Source organism: Salvelinus alpinus, chromosome 26 (assembly GCF_045679555.1).
Source record: "Salvelinus alpinus chromosome 26, SLU_Salpinus.1, whole genome shotgun sequence".
NCBI lineage: Eukaryota > Metazoa > Chordata > Actinopteri > Salmoniformes > Salmonidae > Salvelinus > Salvelinus alpinus.
Genome location: NC_092111.1, coordinates 24,300,189 through 24,320,308, shown reverse-complemented (window position 1 = coordinate 24,320,308; position 20,120 = coordinate 24,300,189). Strand labels below are relative to the sequence as shown.

The 20,120-nt window shown below is 46.5% G+C and overlaps 2 protein-coding genes and 1 long non-coding RNA gene across 10 annotated transcripts in view; 2 read left to right on the top strand and 1 right to left on the bottom strand.

Annotated features, from left to right (window-relative positions):
• The first annotated feature begins 462 nt into the window (after positions 1 to 462).
• Positions 463 to 11,823, top strand: matn1 (matrilin 1). 3 transcript variants are annotated; one of them, XM_071368365.1, is made up of 10 exons: positions 463 to 960; positions 5,042 to 5,226; positions 5,516 to 5,680; positions 5,978 to 6,200; positions 7,721 to 7,843; positions 8,084 to 8,256; positions 8,401 to 8,632; positions 8,998 to 9,150; positions 11,020 to 11,100; positions 11,187 to 11,823. In XM_071368365.1, the coding sequence occupies exons 1-10, from the start codon at positions 861 to 863 to the stop codon at positions 11,234 to 11,236; spliced, it is 1,485 nt and encodes a 494-aa protein (XP_071224466.1). In that variant the 5' UTR covers positions 463 to 860; the 3' UTR covers positions 11,237 to 11,823. The 3 variants fall into 3 exon arrangements, with proteins under 3 accessions (XP_071224466.1, XP_071224465.1, XP_071224467.1); XM_071368364.1 differs by having other exon boundaries at positions 620 to 960; positions 7,715 to 7,843; XM_071368366.1 differs by lacking the exon at positions 7,721 to 7,843 and having other exon boundaries at positions 620 to 960.
• LOC139555000 (uncharacterized) lies at positions 8,298 to 17,347 on the bottom strand. Of its 2 annotated transcripts, XR_011670924.1 has the most exons (4): positions 17,208 to 17,333; positions 15,735 to 15,928; positions 9,200 to 9,360; positions 8,298 to 8,594 (listed from the first exon to the last, which is right to left on the bottom strand). It is a non-coding gene; the product is annotated as an uncharacterized lncRNA (long non-coding RNA). The 2 variants fall into 2 exon arrangements; XR_011670923.1 differs by lacking the exon at positions 15,735 to 15,928 and having other exon boundaries at positions 17,208 to 17,347.
• Positions 16,495 to 20,120, top strand: part of sesn2 (sestrin 2) — a 33,037-nt gene continuing 29,411 nt past the window's right edge. The window contains exons 1-8 of one of the 5 annotated variants that reach the window (XM_071368361.1): positions 16,495 to 17,355; positions 18,210 to 18,275; positions 18,369 to 18,557; positions 18,732 to 18,914; positions 19,016 to 19,237; positions 19,330 to 19,456; positions 19,555 to 19,670; positions 19,805 to 19,888. In XM_071368361.1, the coding sequence (XP_071224462.1) occupies positions 17,017 to 17,355; positions 18,210 to 18,275; positions 18,369 to 18,557; positions 18,732 to 18,914; positions 19,016 to 19,237; positions 19,330 to 19,456; positions 19,555 to 19,670; positions 19,805 to 19,888 (1,326 nt within the window). In that variant the 5' untranslated portion in view covers positions 16,495 to 17,016. Of the gene's footprint in view, positions 17,356 to 17,560; positions 17,766 to 18,209; positions 18,276 to 18,368; positions 18,558 to 18,731; positions 18,915 to 19,015; positions 19,238 to 19,329; positions 19,457 to 19,554; positions 19,671 to 19,804; positions 19,889 to 20,120 lie in introns of those variants that run through there. The other 4 variants (XM_071368359.1, XM_071368358.1, XM_071368362.1 and 1 more) reach the window with 4 other exon arrangements.

Here is a 20,120-nt window from a genome sequence, read left to right as displayed (position 1 = left end):
TCACCATGCACAGTCTAGCAGGAACACTGTATGCTGTGTAAGGCAGCTCTTCAACATCCTGCAGTAAAGGTGTGTTTGCTATACGAGGGAACATGAGGAGAAAAGAGGAATTCATGTTGCTGTTTATTTGAGCTTTGGCCAAATCCAACCTTGAACTGTTGCACCAGCCAAGCAACACACACACACACACACACACACACACACACACACACACACACACACACACACACACACACACACACACACACACACACACACACACACACACACACACACACACACACACACACACACACACACACACACTCAGTCAGTCAGTCTACCCATATCAAGGTGTATTTGTTCTTCCCTGACCACCATTTTACAGTGTAGGTCCTCCCAAAGCAGGTATTTCCCCCCTACACACACACACACACACACACACACACACACACACACAGTCGTGGCAGTGGTACAGAGGGTGGCTGTCTGTGGTTTGAGTTTGAAGCCGTTGCATTGATAACCAGTAGCTGTGACTGGGAGACTGTGTGTCCGTCCCGCCTCGCTCTCCCCCTCTCCTCCTCTCCTCCACTCCTCCCTCGCCCAGTCACTCTCTCCTCTTCTCCTCCTCTCCTCCCTTGCCCAGTCACTATCTCCTCCTCTTTCCTCTCGCCTAGTCAATCTCCTCCTCCCTTGTCCAGTCACTATCTCCTCCTCTCTCCCCTCGCCTAGTCACTATCCCCTCTTCTCTCCCCTCGCCTAGTCACTCTCTCCTGGGCCACCGCTCTAGGACTGCTCTCCCTCTTCTCTGGTGCTAAGGTCGTTTTTGGTCCCTTTTCGGTACTTTTTGGGTCCTGTTCCAGTTGGATCTTTCAGTCATCATGATACCCACTCCGCCATTGTTCCTGTTGCTGCTCGGCCTCATGGGAGCGCATGCCACCGCTCCCGTGTCCGTGGACCTCCGCACCGCCGCCGCCATGGGTAAGAACCTCCTGACCTCTAACCCTGACCCATAATCTAAACCTAAACATTAATTGTATCCCTTAAAACCTCTTATCATTAGTTATAACCCATATTGCCTCCACAATGGGTCAAGAATCATGATCCACTGACTTGGACTCTTAGCCCAACCCTAACCCCTAACCCATTATTCCTAACCCCAGTTTGCCCCTGACCCCAAATGGTGCAGTCACTTAACCTCAGAGCCCCTTAAACAACCATCGTACCCTTTCCTAACCCCTAACCCATTATTCCTAACCCCTGCATCTCTCCATCTTTCGGTCTTTCCTCCTCCTGGCGGTGTCTGCTGTGTAGAGTGGAACAGCCAGAGTGGGTTCTAGAGAGAGATTATATGGCTGCTGGTCTAAGGCACTGCATCTCAGTGCAAGAGGCGTCACTGTAGTCCCTGGTTCGAATCCAGGCTGCATCACATCCGGCTGTAATTGGAAGTCTCATAGGGCGGCGCACAATTGGCCCAGCGTCGTCCGGGTTTGGCCGGAGTAGGCTGTCATTGTAAATAAGAATTTGTTCTTAACTGACTTGCCTAGTTAAATAAAGTTTACATAAAAAATAGAATCACACAGAGAAATCTGTCTCAATGATTGTTGGTGGTCCAAGCTGGTGCTGGGTCCAAGCTGGTGCTGGGTCCAAGCTCTTTAGGGCATAGAGGTGAATAGAGTTCTAGCTGTATGTGGCTGGATACTGACTCCAATTGAGTCAGTCAGGGAACATTGAATGGATGTTATAGTTTCAAAGTATTTTGTTTTTGTGTTAGAATAGTTTATTAAGAGTTTGTTGCTAGTGGGAAGTGTCAGTGTGCTTGAAAGTTTGGTGTTGGTATAAGTATTGTAATGAATTGTTAATTTAGGTGTTCAAGTGTGTGTGGTTGTGTATGTGTGTGTGTTGGATGTTAGAGGGGGTACTGTATAAACTTCTGCAGTGAGCGAAGGAGCGATGGAGGTGAAGGGGGAGAAGGGAGATCAGTGATGTTGCATAAACATAGAGTATGAACAATCACATACAGCTACAATCTACTACATACAGCTACAATCTACTACGTACAGCTACAATCTACTACATACTGCTACACTCTACTACATACAGTTACAATCTACTACATACAGCTACAATCTACTACGTACTGCTACACTCTACTACATACAGCTACACTCTACTACATACAGCTACACTCTACTACATACAGCTACAATCTACTACAATCTACTACATACAGCTACACTCTACTACATACAGCTACACTCTACTACATACAGCTACACTCTACTACATACAGCTACACTCTACTACATACAGCTACACTCTACTACATACAGCTACACTCTACTACATACAGCTACACTCTACTACATACAGCTACACTCTACTACATACAGCTACACTCTACTACATACAGCTACACTCTACTACATACAGCTACACTCTACTACATACAGCTACACTCTACTACATACAGCTACACTCTACTACATACAGCTACACTCTACTACATACAGCTACACTCTACTACACTCTACTACATACAGCTACAATCTACTACATACAGCTACAATCTACTACATACAGCTACACTCTACTACATACAGCTACACTCTACTACATACAGCTACACTCTACTACATACAGCTACACTCTACTACATACAGCTACACTCTACTACATACAGCTACAATCTACTACATACAGCTACACTCTACTACATACAGCTACACTCTACTACATACAGCTACACTCTACTACATACAGCTACACTCTACTACATACAGCTACAATCTACTACATACAGCTACACTCTACTACACTACTACATACAGCTACACTCTACTACACTCTACTACATACAGCTACACTCTACTACATACAGCTACAATCTATTACATACAGCTACACTCTACTACACTCTACTACATACAGCTACATTCTACTACATACATCTACAATCTACTACATACAGCTACACTCTACTACACTCTACTACATACAGCTACACTCTACTACATACAGCTACAATCTACTACATACAGCTACACTCTACTACACTCTACTACATACAGCTACAATCTACTACGTACAGCTACACTCTACTACGTACAGCTACACACTACTACATACAGCTACACTCTACTACGTACAGCTACACACTACTACATACAGCTACACTCTACTACATACAGCTACACTCTACTACACTCTACTACATACAGCTACACTCTACTACACTCTACTACATACAGCTACACTCTACTACATACAGCTACACTCTACTACGTACAGCTACACTGTACTACGTACAGCTACACTCTACTACATACAGCTACACTCTACTACATACACCTACACTCTACTACATACAGCTACACTCTACTACAGTCTACTACATACAGCTACACTCTACTACATACAGCTACACTCTACTACATACAGCTACACTCTACTACATACAGCTACACTCTACTACATACACCTACACTCTACTACATACAGCTACACTCTACTACATACAGCTACACTACTACACACAGCTACACTCTACTACATACAGCTACACTCTACTACATACAGCTACAATCTACGACATACAGCTACACTCTACTACATACACCTACACTCTACTACATACAGCTACACTCTACTACATACAGCTACACTCTACTACATACAGCTACACTCTACTACATACAGCTACAATCTACTACATACAGCTACACTCTACTACATACAGCTACAATCTACTACGTACTGCTACACTCTACTACATACAGCTACACTCTACTACACTCTACTACATACAGCTACACTCTACTACATACACCTACACTCTACTACATACAGCTACACTCTACTACGTACTGCTACACTCTACTACATACAGCTACACTCTACTACACTCTACTACATACAGCTACACTCTACTACATACACCTACACTCTACTGCTTCTCTCTCTACTGCCTTTCTCTCTCCCTCGTTCTCTACTGCCTCGCTCTCTACCTCGTTCTCTACTGCCTCGCTCTCTACTGCCTTTCTCTCCCTCGTTCTCTACTGCCTCTCTCTCTCCCTCGTTCTCTATTGCCTCTCTCTCTCCCTCGTTCTCTACTGCCTCTCTCTCTCCCTCGTTCTCTATTGCCTCTCTCTCTCCCTCGTTCTCTACTGCCTCTCTCTCTCCCTCGTTCTCTATTGCCTCTCTCTCTCCCTCGTTCTCTACTGCCTCGCTCTCTACTGCCTTTCTCTCTCCCTCGTTTTCTACTGCCTCTCTCTCTCTACTGCCTCTCTCTCCCTCGTTCTCTACTGCCCCTCTCTCTCTACTGCCTTTCTCTCTCTCTCTCTACTGCCTCTCTCTCTCCCTCGTTCTCTACTGCCTCTCTCTCTACTGCCTCTCTCTCTCCCTCGTTCTCTATGACTCACTGTGACTCTCTCTCTCTATTTCTCTCTCTAGCTTGCTGTATTGTGTGTATTTTACTTTGTTGAGGTGACAGTAGACTGAGCTGTTTTTGGAAAACGTATCTTCTCTCTCTCATCATCATCGTATCTATAACTCTAAACCATCTAATGCTTCCTCTCAGTCTGGTTCAGTCTGGTTCAGTCTGGTTCAGTCTGGTTCCGTCTGGTTCCGTCTGGTTCCGTCTGGTTCAGTCTGGTTCCGGGTGATTAATACATCCAGACTCATTGACCTCTCATTCTCTCTTTTTGCTCCCTCTATCTTGTCTCCCTTTCATACCATCCATCCCTTCCTCCCTCCCTAATATCCCACTCTCTCGCTCTCTCTCTTTGCTCCTCCCTTTATTTGCTCCTCCCTCTTACCTTTCTCCTCACTCCTTGCATCCCCATACCTGGTTCTCACTCCCCCTCCCCACTCTTTCACTCCCCCTCCCCACTGTTTCCTCCCACTTCTCCCTCTCTTCCTCTCCCCCACCTCTACAAATCCCTCCTCTCTCAATTGAATTCGAAGAGAATATGAACAGCAGAATTGACCAGCCATTGAAGATTTTCTGAACATGAATTTGAATAATAGTAATCATTGTCACTAATAATAATCTCCCCCCCAGCGGCAGGTCTGTGTAACACTCGCCCTACAGACCTGGTGTTCATCGTGGACAGCAGTAGGAGTGTGCGTCCGTCAGAGTTCGAGCAGGTGAAGGTGTTCCTGGCCAAGGTCATCGAGGGACTGGATGTTGGACCTGACGCCACACGGGTCGGAGTGGTCAACTATGCCAGCCGCGTCAAGAATGAGGTGTGTGTGTTTGAGTGGTGAGATATAGAATTTGAATGGACTCCATAACTGTCCTTACATTCACTGATGTCCACACGTTCTGTATGATGCCCCCTTCTGACTCTCCTGAGTACTACATCACAGCCATGTTGTCCCCAAAAGTTCCAAGATAATCTATTTAGGATGTACTCCCCCACACACACACACACACACACACACACACACACACACACACACACACACACACACACACACACACACACACACACACACACACACACACACACACCTAACTCTTGTCTCTCTCCAGCTGTCTCTGAAGACCCATAAAACCAAGGCAGGTCTGGTAAAGGCTGTGACTAAGATCGAGCCCCTGTCCACTGGCACCATGACCGGCCTTGCTATCCAGTTCGCCCTCAACGTAGCTTTCAGCGAGGCTGAGGGCGCCCGCGTCAAGTCCCCAGACATCAGCAAGGTAGGTTAGACGCACACCAGACCAGGGTTCAAATCCTATCTGAAATCTTTAAAATACTTACATTTTCTTTAGCCTGCCTGTAGTGCCAGATGGGTGGGGTTTACATTTTGGGGACTTTTCTATTTGGTCCATTGCAACAGGCAAGCTCAATCAAGCACCTTGGCCTTTCAACAACCCTTATCGCCATTTTGTGTCTCAGCGACCGGCTGCTGTTTTATGTCTGCGTGACCTAACCTGGTTCCTATTAATCAACTAGTCTATCCAACTAATGTCGTATCGTTGCCATATCTCCTCCAGGTGGCCATCATCGTGACAGACGGTCGTCCCCAGGACAACGTAAAGGATGTGGCGGCGCGTGCCCGGGACGCGGGTATCGAGCTATACGCCATTGGCGTAGGGCGTGTAGACCTGAATACGCTGAAGCAGATCGCCAGCGAGCAGCTGGACGACCACGTGGACTACGTAGAGAGCTACTCAGTCATCGAGAAACTCACCAAGAAGTTCCAGGAGGCTTTCTGTGGTGAGAGAGGGAGGGAGAAAGAGGGAAGGACAGGAAGGACAGAGAAGAGGGGGAGAAAGAGGGAAGGACAGGAAGGACAGAGAAGAGGGGGAGAAAGAGGGAAGGACAGGAAGGACAGAGAAGAGGGGGAGAAAGAGGGAAGGACAGGAAGGACAGAGAAGAGGGGGAGAAAGAGGGAAGGACAGGAAGGACAGAGAAGAGGGGGAGAAAGAGGGAAGGACAGGAAGGACAGAGAAGAGGGGGAGAAAGAGGGAAGGACAGGAAGGACAGAGAAGAGGGGGAGAAAGAGGGAAGGACAGGAAGGACAGAGAAGAGGGGGAGAAAGAGGGAAGGACAGGAAGGACAGAGAAGAGGGGGAGAAAGAGGGAAGGACAGGAAGGACAGAGAAGAGGGGGAGAAAGAGGGAATGAAAGAGATGGTAATCATAAGATGGCCATACTAGAAAAGACTAACATTGCAATATGGTCTGATATGTTACTGATAAGTGGTCTGTTCTAGTGTGGCCTATTGACAAGGAGAGAGGATGTGTTTGACAAGGAGAGAGGATGTGTTTGACAAGGAGAGAGGATGTGTTTGACAAGGAGAGAGGATGTGTTTGACAAGGAGAGAGGATGTGTTTGACAAGGAGAGAGGATGTGTTTGACAAGGAGAGAGGATGTGTTTGACAAGGAGAGAGGATGTGTTTGACAAGGGAGGGAAGGAGAGAGGATGTGTTTGACAAGGGAGGGAGGGAGGGGGATGTGTTTGACGGAGGGAGGGAGGGAGGGAATTGGAGAGGAGTCTTCACCATCATCGTCCTTTTCTTCATCCTCACCAAAGGAGTTGGTGGGTGTGGCTAGGGTAAGGTGTCATTCTTCAGTAAATCCTCCTCCTCTGAGGGGTGAGACTGAAGCTTCTGATTAGTGTTCCACTAGTGTTAATCAAATCAAACGTCCAATCAGCTCCAGCCTTGGGTGGGCCCATTTGCTAGCTGTTTGAATGGCGCTTGTATATAGCCAATCATGTTGGATGACCCTCCCAGGGGTGGAGCTGCATGTAAACAGGGATGGATTCCTATTGGACGAGCCTATACCTGACAGTGACATAATTTGGAAACTACCAATTACCTTTTCTAATCCCAATTTCCACATTTATTTTCAATTGGGACAATAAAGCTATTTGGTCTAAAGCGGGTATAAATCTCTCCAATCTCTCCCACCCCTGTCTCTTTAAAGATCCACTGTCTTCTACAACAAACATCAGATTCCAGTAGATCCTACCGGATTCCTTTTAAATCATTAGATCTCAGTGGATCCTTAAAATCAACTGTAGATTTTCCTCCAGTTTTCAAACTGACATAGTGTTATTCTGTCCCCTAACCCCCACCACCCCACCCCTGTGGTGTGTGTGTGTCTGCGAGCGTGCTTCTACGTGTGCCTGCATGTGTGTGTGTGTGCGTATCTGTGTGTGTGTGTGTGTGCGTACCTGTGTGTGTGTGTGTTCCCTCCTGTGTACGTGTGTCTGTGCATGCCTAGACACAGTGGCGGACCTGTGTGCCACTGGAGATCATGACTGTCAGCAGGTATGCATCAGCGCACCAGGGTCATTCAAGTGTGCCTGCAAGGAGGGCTTCAGTCTACTGGAGGATGGCAAAAGCTGCAGCGGTGAGTGTGTGTGTGTGTGTGTGTGTGTGTGTGTGTGTGTGTGTGTGTGTGTGTGTGTGTGTGTGTGTGTGTGTGTGTGTGTGTGTGTGTGTGTGTGTGTGTGTGTGTGTGTGTGTGTGTGTGTGTGTGTGTGTGAGAGAGAGAGTAAGTCTGTGTGTGTGTGTGAGAGAGAAAATTATAGAATGTATGAGTATTGTAGAATTTGAGTGTGATGTGTAAACATCCCCCTCGTCCCCCCAGCCTGCAGTAATGCCGCCACAGACGTGGTGTTCCTGATCGATGGTTCTAAGAGTGTGCGTCCAGAGAACTTTGAGCTGGTCAAGAAGTGGATCAACCAGATCGTAGACAAACTGGACGTCTCCGAGACCAAGGCTCATGTTGGACTGGTCCAGTACTCCAGCTCTGTCAAACAGGTGTGTGTGTGTTTTAATAACATGAGATTACAGGATTACAATTTGAGGTTCACTTTATTTATTTATTATTGTGAGAAACCTTTGACTAACTGTGATAACTCACAACCTCCTCACCCTCCTCGTCCTCCCCTCCTCCCGTCTCAGGAGTTCCCTCTGGGACGTTACAACAACAAGAAGGACCTGAAGGACGCGGTGAAGAAGATGGCCTACATGGAGAGGGGGACCATGACAGGACAGGCCCTGCGCTACCTGACCGACAGCAGCTTTGCACCAGCTGGTGGGGCACGGCCCGGGGTCGCCAAGGTCGGCATTGTGTTCACCGATGGACGCAGCCAGGACTACATCGGAGACGCCGCCAAGAAGGCCAAGGAGCAAGGTGAGGGAGGGAAGAAGGAAGAGTGTTTAAGTGTGTGTGTGAACGGATGTGTGAATGCATGTGTAGTCATCTCCAAGGGTGAGTCACGTTTATTTTGTGACGTTTTACTGTGGATCCCCTCTGTATCTGTCTCTAATCATGGTCTTTCTAACACCCAACCCTCTCTCTCCCTCTCACCCTCTCGCTCTCTCCCCCCTCGCTCTCTCCCTCTCCCCCCTCGCTCTCTCCCTCTCCCCCCTCGCTCTCTCTCCCTCTCCCCCCTCGCTCTCGCTCCCTCTCTCCCCCTCCCCCTCGCTCTCTCCCTCCCTCCCCCCTCGCTCTCTCCCTCCTCACTCTCTCCCCTCCCCCCCTCTATCTCTCTCTAGGTTTTAGGATGTATGCTGTGGGCGTGGGTAATGCTGTAGAGGATGAGTTGAGGGAGATAGCATCACAGCCAACAGGAGAACACTACTTCTACACTGCAGATTTCAAAGCCATGACAGCCATCGCTAAGAAGCTGCAGATCAACATCTGTCAAGGTCTGACACACACACATACACACACACCAACACACATTCACACACACACCTGTTTGACAGAGCTGGAGTACTGGAACAGTCCAACGTGAGCCTTGGTCTCTGAGACACGATCTGGTTGATCCACTTCTTGACCAGCTGCAAGATTCTCTGGACGCACACTCTTAGAACCATCGATCAGGAACACCACGTCTGTGGCGGCATTACTGCAGGCTGGGGGGACGAGGGGGAATGAGGGATATTAAACAAATACACAACACACTCAAAACTCTGCACTACACATATATTTAATCATTCTCTCTCATTTAATCACACACACAGAATGTCTTCCCTGCTCATAAAGTACATTTCCATTACCCTATGTGACTATGCTGTCTGTCTGTACAGTGGAGGACCCATGTGAATGTGACTTTATGCTGTCTGTCTTTACAGAGGAGGACCCATGTGAATGTGACTTTATGCTGTCTGTCTTTACAGAGGAGGACCCATGTGAATGTGACTTTATTCTGTCTGTCTTTACAGAGGAGGACCCATGTGAATGTGACTTTATGCTGTCTGTCTTTACAGAGGAGGACCCATGTGAATGTGACTTTATGCTGTCTGTCTTTACAGAGGAGGACCCATGTGAATGTGACTTTATTCTGTCTGTCTTTACAGAGGAGGACCCATGTGAATGTGACTTTATTCTGTCTGTCTTTACAGAGGAGGACCCATGTGAATGTGACTTTATTCTGTCTGTCTTTACAGAGGAGGACCCATGTGAATGTGACTTTATTCTGTCTGTCTTTACAGAGGAGGACCCATGTGAATGTGACTTTATGCTGTCTGTCTTTACAGAGGAGGACCCATGTGAATGTGACTTTATTCTGTCTGTCTTTACAGAGGAGGACCCATGTGAATGTGACTTTATGCTGTCTGTCTTTACAGAGGAGGACCCATGTGAATGTGACTTTATTCTGTCTGTCTTTACAGAGGAGGACCCATGTGAATGTGACTTTATGCTGTCTGTCTTTACAGAGGAGGACCCATGTGAATGTGACTTTATTCTGTCTGTCTTTACAGAGGAGGACCCATGTGAATGTGACTTTATGCTGTCTGTCTTTACAGAGGAGGACCCATGTGAATGTGACTTTATTCTGTCTGTCTTTACAGAGGAGGACCCATGTGAATGTGACTTTATTCTGTCTGTCTTTACAGAGGAGGACCCATGTGAATGTGACTTTATTCTGTCTGTCTTTACAGAGGAGGACCCATGTGAATGTGACTTTATTCTGTCTGTCTTTACAGAGGAGGACCCATGTGAATGTGACTTTATGCTGTCTGTCTTTACAGAGGAGGACCCATGTGAATGTGACTTTATTCTGTCTGTCTTTACAGAGGAGGACCCATGTGAATGTGACTTTATTCTGTCTGTCTTTACAGAGGAGGACCCATGTGAATGTGACTTTATTCTGTCTGTCTTTACAGCGGAGGACCCATGTGAATGTGACTTTATTCTGTCTGTCTTTACAGAGGAGGACCCATGTGAATGTGACTTTATGCTGTCTGTCTTTACAGAGGAGGACCCATGTGAATGTGACTTTATTCTGTCTGTCTTTACAGAGGAGGACCCATGCGAATGTGACTTTATGCTGTCTGTCTTTACAGAGGAGGACCCATGCGAATGTGACTTTATGCTGTCTGTCTTTACAGAGGAGGACCCATGTGAATGTGACTTTATTCTGTCTGTCTTTACAGAGGAGGACCCATGTGAATGTGACTTTATTCTGTCTGTCTTTACAGAGGAGGACCCATGTGAATGTGACTTTATGCTGTCTGTCTTTACAGAGGAGGACCCATGTGAATGTGACTTTATTCTGTCTGTCTTTACAGAGGAGGACCCATGTGAATGTGACTCTGTCGTTAAGTTCCAGAAAAAAGTAGAAGAAGCCTTACAGGCACTAACGAAAAAACATATCCTTTACAAGAGAGTGAGGTAAAAGTGTTGTTGCTACTGTGTTACATCTGTCTTGCTGTGGTTTCCTTCACTCTGATTTCACTGGAGGGCGTGTCGAAGAGGATCGCTGCACTGGAGAACAAGATTGTCTGAGGATACACACACATACCCCAAACACCCCCCACAACACACACCCTGTTTTTACTTCCTGTTGAGTCTGAAGAGGAGTTTATGACCTCTGAGCTTTGACCCCGCCCCATTTCTCTTTAGCACGCTTCTCTCTCTGCCTCACCTCATCCATCACTGGGTTTCCTGGAGATGGAGCACCGGTCGCCATGGTAACTCATCTTCTGTCTGTGCCTCTGAAAGTCTCCCCCCCATAGGCAGCCTGTGTGTGCGTTAATAAAAGTCTTCCCTCATAGGGAACCGGTGTTTGTAACACTGAAGGGTCCTATCTTTAAGGCGGCCTGTGTGTGCGCAATGTATAGTCTTCCCCAAAAGCAACTTGTGTCTCGTCATTCCCAGTGGAACAGGACATCAGTTCCATCGATCATTTTGTTGTTATGTGTCTCTCCCTGCATCTCTCACTCTCATCTCTTTCTTTCCCCTGTTGTCACCATACGAAGGTATCTATTTTGTATGGAATATATATATAAAGGTAATTTAATATAAGATTGGTCTTAAAGATACATGTGTTGATAATTTTTTTATTTTCCTAAATAAAGACATTTCAGGAAGTATACATTGTTAATATAAGTGGAGAAGGTATGATAGAACTGACGTCATCATGATCATGAGCTACACAGTGTGAGGAACAGTGTTCACTGGGAGTACTGAAAATCAAATTTTATTTGTCACATTCACATGTTTAGCAGATGTTATTGGGGGTGTAGCGAAATGCTTATGTTTCTAGCTCCAACAGTGCAGTAATAGCTAACAATTTCACAACAATACACACAAATCTAAAGTAAAGGAATGGAATTAAGAATATATAAATATTTGGGCGAGCAATGTCAGAGCGGCATAGAATAAGATACAGTAGAATAGGATAGAATACAGTATGTACATAAGAGATGAGTAATGCAAAATATGTAAACTTGAACTCTTAGTGATCCCTTCGCGCGCCAATCCCGTTAACGGGATTGATTTGACAACACCCAGTGAAATAGCAGCGCACCAAATTCAAAAACAGAAATACTCATAATAATAATTCATAAATCATACAAGTGTTATACACCGGTTTAAAGATGAACTTCTTGTTAATCCAGCCCCATTGTCAGATTTCAAAAAGGCTTTACGGCGAAAGCAAACCATGCTATTATCTGAGGACAGCACCCCATCAAACATACACATGAAAATCATAATTCAACCCGCCAGGCACAACACAAAGTCAGAAATAACATATAATTCATCCCTTACCTTTGAAGATCTTCTTCTGTTGGCACTCCAATATGTCCATTAAACATCATAAATGGTCCTTTTGTTCGATAAATTCTGTCATTATATATATCCAAAATGTCCATTTATTTGGCGCGTATGATTCAGAAAATACACCGGTTCCAACTCGCGCAACATGACTACACATTATCTAATTAGTTACCTGTAAACTTGATCCAAACATTTTTAAAACAACTTTCCTAATCCAACTTTAGGTATTTTTAAACGTAAATAATCAATAAAATTTAAGACGGAATAAATTGCGTTCAATTCCGGAGGAAAACAAAGTGGAGCGTGCTTTACAGGTCACGCGCCTCTATCAAACAGTACACTTCACTCGACCCTCGTTCTGAACAGGGCTACTTCTTCATTTCTCAAAGGAAAAACATCAACCAATTTCTAAAGACTGTTGACATCCAGTGGAAGCGATAGGAACTGACTGCAACTGAATTCTAGATTCCCAATGAAAACCCATTGAAAGAGAGTGACCTCAAAATCATTTTTCCTGGATGGTTTGTCCTCAGGGTTTCGCCTGCCAAATAAGTTCTGTTATACTCAGACATCATTCAAACAGTTTTAGAAACTTCAGAGTGTTTTCTATCCAAATCTACTAATAATATGCATATCCTAGCTTCTGGGCCTGAGTAGCAGGCAGTTTACTTTGGGCACACTTTTCATCCGGACGTGAAAATAGTGCCCTCTAGCCTTAAGAAGTTGTGACTAGTGTTCCGTTATTAAAGTGGCCAGTGATTCCAAGTCTATGTATATAGGGCAGCAGCCTCTAATCTGCTAGTGATGGCTATTTAACTTTATTTAACAGTCTGTTTATTTAACTCGGGTGGTTGTTGTCCTTGATTATCTTTTTGGCCTTCCTGTGACATCGGGTGTTGTAGGTGTCCTGGAGGGCAGGTAGTTTGCCCCCGGTGATGCGTTGGGTAGACCGCACCACCCTCTGGAGAGCCCTGCGGTTGCGGGCGGTGCAGTTGCCCTACCAGGCGATGATGCAGCCTGACAGGATTCTCTTAATTTTGCATCTGTAAAAGTTTGTGAGGGTTTTAGGTGCCAAGCCAAATTTCTTCAGCCTCCTGAGGTTGAAGAGGCGCTGTTGTGCCTTCTTCACAACACTCTGTGTGGGTGGGCCATTTCTGTTTGTCTGTGATGTGTACACCGAGGAACTTGAAGCTTTCCACCTGCTCCACTACGGTCCTGTCTGTGGATAGGGGGGTGCTCCCTCTGCTGTTTCCTGAAGTCCACGATCAGCTCCTTTGTTTTGTTGACGTTGGGTGAGAGGTTATTTTTCTGGCACCACACTCCCAGGGCCCTCAATTCCTCTCTGTAGGCTGTCTCGTCAACGTTGGTAATCAGGCCTACTACTGTTGTGTCGTCCGCAAACTTGATTATTGAGTTGGAGGTATGTGTGGCCACGCAGTCATGGGTGAACAGGGAGTACAGGAGGGGGCTGAGGACGCATCTTTGTGGGGCCCCAGTGTTGAGTATCAGCAAAGTGGAGGTGTTTTTTAATACCTTCACCACCTGGGGGCGGCCCGTCAGGATGTCCAGGACCCAGTTGCACAAGGTAGGGTTCAGACCCAGGGCCTCAAGCTGAATGATGAGCTTGGAGGTTACTATGGTGTTGAATGCTGAGCTAGAGTCAATGAACAGCATTCTTACATAGGTATTCCTCTTGTCCAGGTGGGATAGGGCAGTGTGCAATGCAAAGCGATTGCATCGTCAGTGGATCTATTGGGGCGATAAGCAAATTGAAGTGGTTCTAGGGTGTCAGGTAAGGTAGAGGTGATATGATCCTTGACTAGCCTCTCAAAGCACTTCATGATGACAGAGGTGAGTGCTACTGGGCGATAGTCATTTAGTTCTGTTACCTTTGCTTTCTTGGGTACAGGAACAATGGTGGACATCTTGAAGCAAGTAGGGACAGCAGACTGGGATAGGGAGAGATTGAATATGTCCGTAAATACTCCAGCCAGCTGGTCTGCGCATGCTCTGAGGACGCGGCTAGGGATGCCGTCTCGGCCGGCAGCCTTGCGAGGGTTAACGAGCTTAAATGTCTTACGTCGGCCACGGAGAAGGAGAGCCCACAGTCCTTGGTAGTGGGCCTCGTTGGTGGCACTGTGTTATCCTCAAAGCGGGCGAAGAAGGTATTTAGCTTTGTCCGGAAGCAAGTCGTTGGTGTCTTTTATGTGGCTGGTTTTCCCTTTGTTGTCCGTGATTTTCTGTAGACCCTGCCACAAACGTCTCGTGTCTGAGCCGTTGAATTGCGACGCCACTTTGTCTCTATACTGACATTTTGCCTGTTTGGTTGCCTTTCGGAGGGACTAACTACACTGTTTGTATTCAGCCATTTTCCCAGTCACCTTGCCATGGTTAAATGCGAGGGTTTGCGCTTTCAGTTTTGTGCGAATGTTGCCATCTATCCATGGTTTCTGGTTAGGGTAGTTTTTAATAGTCGCAGTGGGTACAACATCTCCTATACACTTCCTGATAAACTCAGCCACCGTATCAGTGTATTCATCAGTATTATTCTCGGAGGCTACAGGAAGCATATCCCAGTCCGCGTGATCAAAACAATCTTGAAGCGTGGATTCCGATTGGTCAGAGCAGCGTTGAATAGTTGAGTGTTTTAGTGGCGTGAGTACTTCAGTCAATGTGTGGATAGAATTTAGGCAGCCTTTTTCTCAAATTTGCTTTGTTAAAATCTCTAGCTACAATAAATGCGGCCTCAAGATATGTGGTTTCCAGTTTGCATATCGTCCAGTGAAGTTCTTTGAGGGCCGTCGTAGTATCGGCTAGAAGAAGGATACACACGGCTGTGACTATAACCAAAGAGAATTCTCCTGGGAGATAATACGGTCGGCATTTGATTGTGAGGTATTTTAGGTCGTGTGAACAAAAGGACTTGAGTTCCTGTATGTTATCACAATCACACCATGAGTCTTTAATCATGAAACATACACCCCCGCCCTTCTTCTTCCCGGAGAGATATTTATTCCTGTCTGTGCGATGAACTGAGAACCCAACTGGCTGGACGGACTCAGACAGTATATCACGAGAGAGCCATGTTTCCATGAAACAGAGTATGTTACAATCCCTGTTGTCTCTCTGGAAAGAAATCCTCTCCCTGAGCTCGTCAACTTTATTATCCAGAGACTGAACATTAGTGAGTAATATACTCGGAAGCGGTGGGTGGTGTGCGTACCTCCTAAGTCAGTTTAGAAGACCATGCTGAGTACCTCTCCTCCGCCGGCGGTGTTTTGGATCGGCCTCTGGAATCAGTTCAATTGCCATAGGGGGACGAACAATGGATCCGATTCGGGAAAGTTGTATTCCTGGTCGTAATGCTGGTAGTGCTGAATAGTTACCGCCGCTCTGATATCAAATAGTTCTTCCCGGCTGTATGTAATAACACAAAAAAGCTAATAATGTAAGAAATAACACATAAAAAAACAAAATTCTGCAACATTTCCTAAGAGCTAGAAGCACGGCAGCCCTCTGTCGGTGCCATTTTCCAACTTTTTTTCCAATTTGAACACACACATGCAGTGTGAGAAAGTGTTTACTGGGAGTACTGAATACACACACACACACACAGTGTGAGAAAGTGTTTACTGGGAGTACTGAATACACACACACACAGTGTGAGGAACAGTGTTTACTGGGAGTACTGAACACACACACACCCCTCTGGGGGAGGATATAACGGTAGAGGTACTAAGAATAAAGTTTGCTGTGTCCTCACTCTCACTACTTTCATGGACCCCAAACTCTACACCGAAAGCCAGTCTATCACTATAATTAGAATTTCAACAGCAGCAAGTATCCAAGTAGATGGAACAATGGGCAACAAATCAAGAATACAAACGTACATAGTTAACTAACTTGACAGTACCTAATGCCTAATACCATATAGTGAGGGAACACGCCTTCAGAATGAATAAACAATTTTTTACAAATCTGTGACGTCAGTGGTCACGCAGAAGTAGAAGAGTTAATAGCCGCGAATGGACAGCTTATGAAAGTCAGCAGACGTCTCCACATCTGAAAGATTACCCGGACAAGTGACGAATATCTGTCACGTATTCGATACCAGAACCTTATATAATGGACGTATATTGCTGCAGACGCCTTCGCTGTTTTGATCCGACTCAAATTGACAGGGATGAACAACTTGCTAGCCTTCAGTAATAAGTGCCCCGTGCTCGAGACATTAGCAAGCACAAGCACAGTGCCCCGTGCTCGAGACATTAGCAAGCTAGCCTCAAGTCAAATGTGTTGTCATTACTTGAGAAAAAATCTGTCGATTTGAGAACAAAATATGTGGGGATTACTGCCGACTACGGTCAATTGACGAAATTTGACTGAGTTGTGAAAGCCTAAATGCTAACTAGCTAGCACACCAGCATTCGGAAACCAGCGCTAACGTTAGCTAGCTAGCGAGTTAGGGACAAGACCAGGCACGAGAGGGTTCTGTGCAGGTTGCTATGGAAGAGATGGCGCTAGAACCACTGACGGACGTGCTCTGCCAATGTAATGGAGGAAGAACCACCAACTCCGAAGTTCCCAGACCTACAAGCCGACATCATCAACCCGAACTGGGGCCGAACCCGAATAACTTTTCTCGGCTGTGCAGCAGGGACGAGGCGGAGAGGACAGAGGCGCTGGAAGAACTGACCCAGAGCGTCATGTCCCGGTTGGGTCTGGACCGACCCGGTTCTGCTCGTCTCGATAAACACACTCTCCTGCGGCTGCTGCGGGTCTCCCGGTCCTGCCCCTTACAGGAGGTCCGCGAGAGGGCAGCGGAACTGCTGCGGACTGCACAGGTAGGGTTCGAACTGCAGAGACAGCGAAACCGGTAGCTAGCATGGTTTGCAGTTGCCAGAGAGGAGCATAATCATTTACACAATATGTCATTGATCCATGATGTTGCCCATCAAATGACAAGATTGAGTAGTCTCCATGAATTAAAGGTACATGAGGTCATGATGAACGATGATAACCCCAGTCAATGACAGTTAAATTCACAGCTGTCTTCTGTCAGTTGCCAGTTTGTTTCATCAGACAGCCGAGCACGGGATGATGTAAGACTATGGCACGCCCCCGTTTAGCTCTTATCGAAACACCACGGCACGCATTACATTACTGAAAGAAAACCGATTTACCGGGTCCTGTAGTTTTTAGCTGTTAACATAGTATATATACCGCAGAGGTAACCTGTTAACTCCAGATGATGGTGAGTGTTTGGGAATATGGATGGTTGTATATTATGAATTTGGTTCCTATTATAAAAGTTGTTGCTCATGTATCATGTTACAGTGTAACTTTAATTTGGGCTAACAGGGAGGCAGTTGTAACTGGCAGCTGATATAGTAACTTCACTGTTCTAGATGGCTCTGGCACAAGTGTTTGGGTCTACTTAAGCCTGCGTCATGGCATTGGCATGGCTATAACATACTGTAGATAGAACAATGACAGTCTAAGATTAAGAGCTAGAAATAAGGTGTTGTGTATTTGGTGGATCACAAAGCATGGAACCAGTATTTCTACTTCTCTATCCCTTTGGACTGTAGAGGGATGTTTTTATTGTAAATGTGGATGTTTGAGTTGGTGACGGAATTGTTAAGTCATTCGATATTGTTATTCATGGTTTCTCTCTCTCTCTCTCTCTTTCTCTCAGGAGCAAGGTGTTGAGATTCCTCAGGCTTTGGCCTCCGGTCCTAGTGCCTTCATCCCTGCACAAGTGGTACGTGTGTGTGCACGGATAAGCATATGACTATTACAGTGAGTGTGAGACAGTATCAGTCTGTCCATGTGTGTGCTTCTGACTCCCTCTCAGATTTTGGAGGAGGGGCCAGATCAGGAAGTTCTGATAGAAGCCTTCCTCTCATTGGGCCGTTTTGACCACATCACCATGGTGATGGCCCTTCACCCCACCTACCTCAGCTGCTTCCTGCGTACCCAGCATGCTTTGCTGGAGCTGGATGGCCCCCTGCCCCGCCCCTGGAGGCACTACATCGTTGTCATGGTGAGAGCCTGTACTGCCTAAACTGAACCATAACCTCACAGAATCACTGATCAACAAATCACCTTACATCTCAAATAATGACTTATGTAATTACCTTACTCAAGCTGATCCCCCTCAAACACACTGTCTCTCTCTACTTTCCCTCTCTATTCTCTTTTCTCCCTCTCTCCCCAGGCCGCAGCTCGTCACCAGTGTTCCTACCTTGTCCAACAGCATAGTGCAGGGTTCCTGGAGGCGGGGGGGGAGGAGAGCTGGCTGGAGGGGCTACAACACACACACCCCAAAATACGCTGCCTACACACACTCAACAAGTTGCTGGCACACAGACCCTGGCTCATCACACAACAGCACATACAGGTGAGAGACAGACAGACAGACGCACACACACACACACACACACACACACACACACACAGAGAGAGGTATACAGTAATGGTCATCCACCCCCTCTCCTGCAGGAGTTGGTGTGTCCCGGGGCGGACGCTCGTTGGTCATTGGCTGAGCTGATCCACGCAGTTGTTCTGATGACTCACTCTCATTCGCTGTCCTCCTTCGTTTGGGGGTGTGGCCTACACCCTGAGCCCGACCACGAAGGAGACCACGCCTTCTGCCCGCCATCACCATCCAATAACATGCCACAAAGCCCTCACAGTCCCGCCCCCGAGGACGGCAAGCCAGAGGTGAGATTTGAGATGCAGTCTAGATCGCTGGATAAGTGACAACATGTGAATCAGTCACTCATTTTCTCTCTCTCCTTCTCCCTCTCTGTCAGGATGGAGTCACGGAGGTGGAGGTATTGATGAAGAGGATGGTGGAGTTACAACAGCAGGAGGAGGAGTGTAGTCAGGAAGAGATGATCACTCGCTTTGAGAGGGAGAGGAGCGAGAGCATACCTACTGGTACACACACACCTCCACTGCACATTTACACACACGCTGTCTCGATCTGTGGCTGTTTTCCATGGCATTCTTTCTCACGTGTGTGTGTGTGTGTGTAGCAGTGGTACGGGGAGCCCCCTCTGACTTGGTGTTGAGGTTGGTGGAGGATCCAGAGTTCATCTATGAAGACTTCTCCATCCGAGGAGAACAGTCACCTCCTACCATGAGAGCACAGGTGTGTGTGTGAGAGAGGTGTGTGTGTGTGTATAATGTTTGCATGTCTGATTATAGGACTTCTCATGGGAAAGCTATGGTTGTTGGTGTGCATATAAGATGCATGTACAATTTATAATAAGTGTGTGTGTATAGGACTACTCATGGGAAGACCATGGATTCTCCCTAGTGAACAGACTGTTACCAGACATGGGCCAATTACTGGAGGAGAAGTTCCAGGTACTACAACAAGCACCCTTTAACGTGTTAACCCTTCACCTCGAACATATTAACCAACATACACATCTGGTTTATACTGATGGAGTGACGTTTCTCTCTTCTGTCAGGTTGATACTGATGGAGTGACGTTTCTCTCTTCTGTCAGGTTGATACTGATGGAGTGACGTTTCTCTCTTCTGTCAGGTTGATACTGATGGAGTGACGTTCTCTCTTCTGTCAGGTTGATACTGAT

Coding starts and splice junctions, on each gene's coding strand:
- matn1 (XM_071368364.1), top strand. CDS start 861: ATGATACCCACTCCGCCATTGTTCCTGTTGCTGCTCGGCCTCATGGGA. Junction 5,227..5,515: donor CCAGCCGCGTCAAGAATGAG/GTGTGTGTGTTT, acceptor GTCTCTCTCCAG/CTGTCTCTGAAGACCCATAA. Junction 7,844..8,083: donor GGATGGCAAAAGCTGCAGCG/GTGAGTGTGTGT, acceptor TCGTCCCCCCAG/CCTGCAGTAATGCCGCCACA.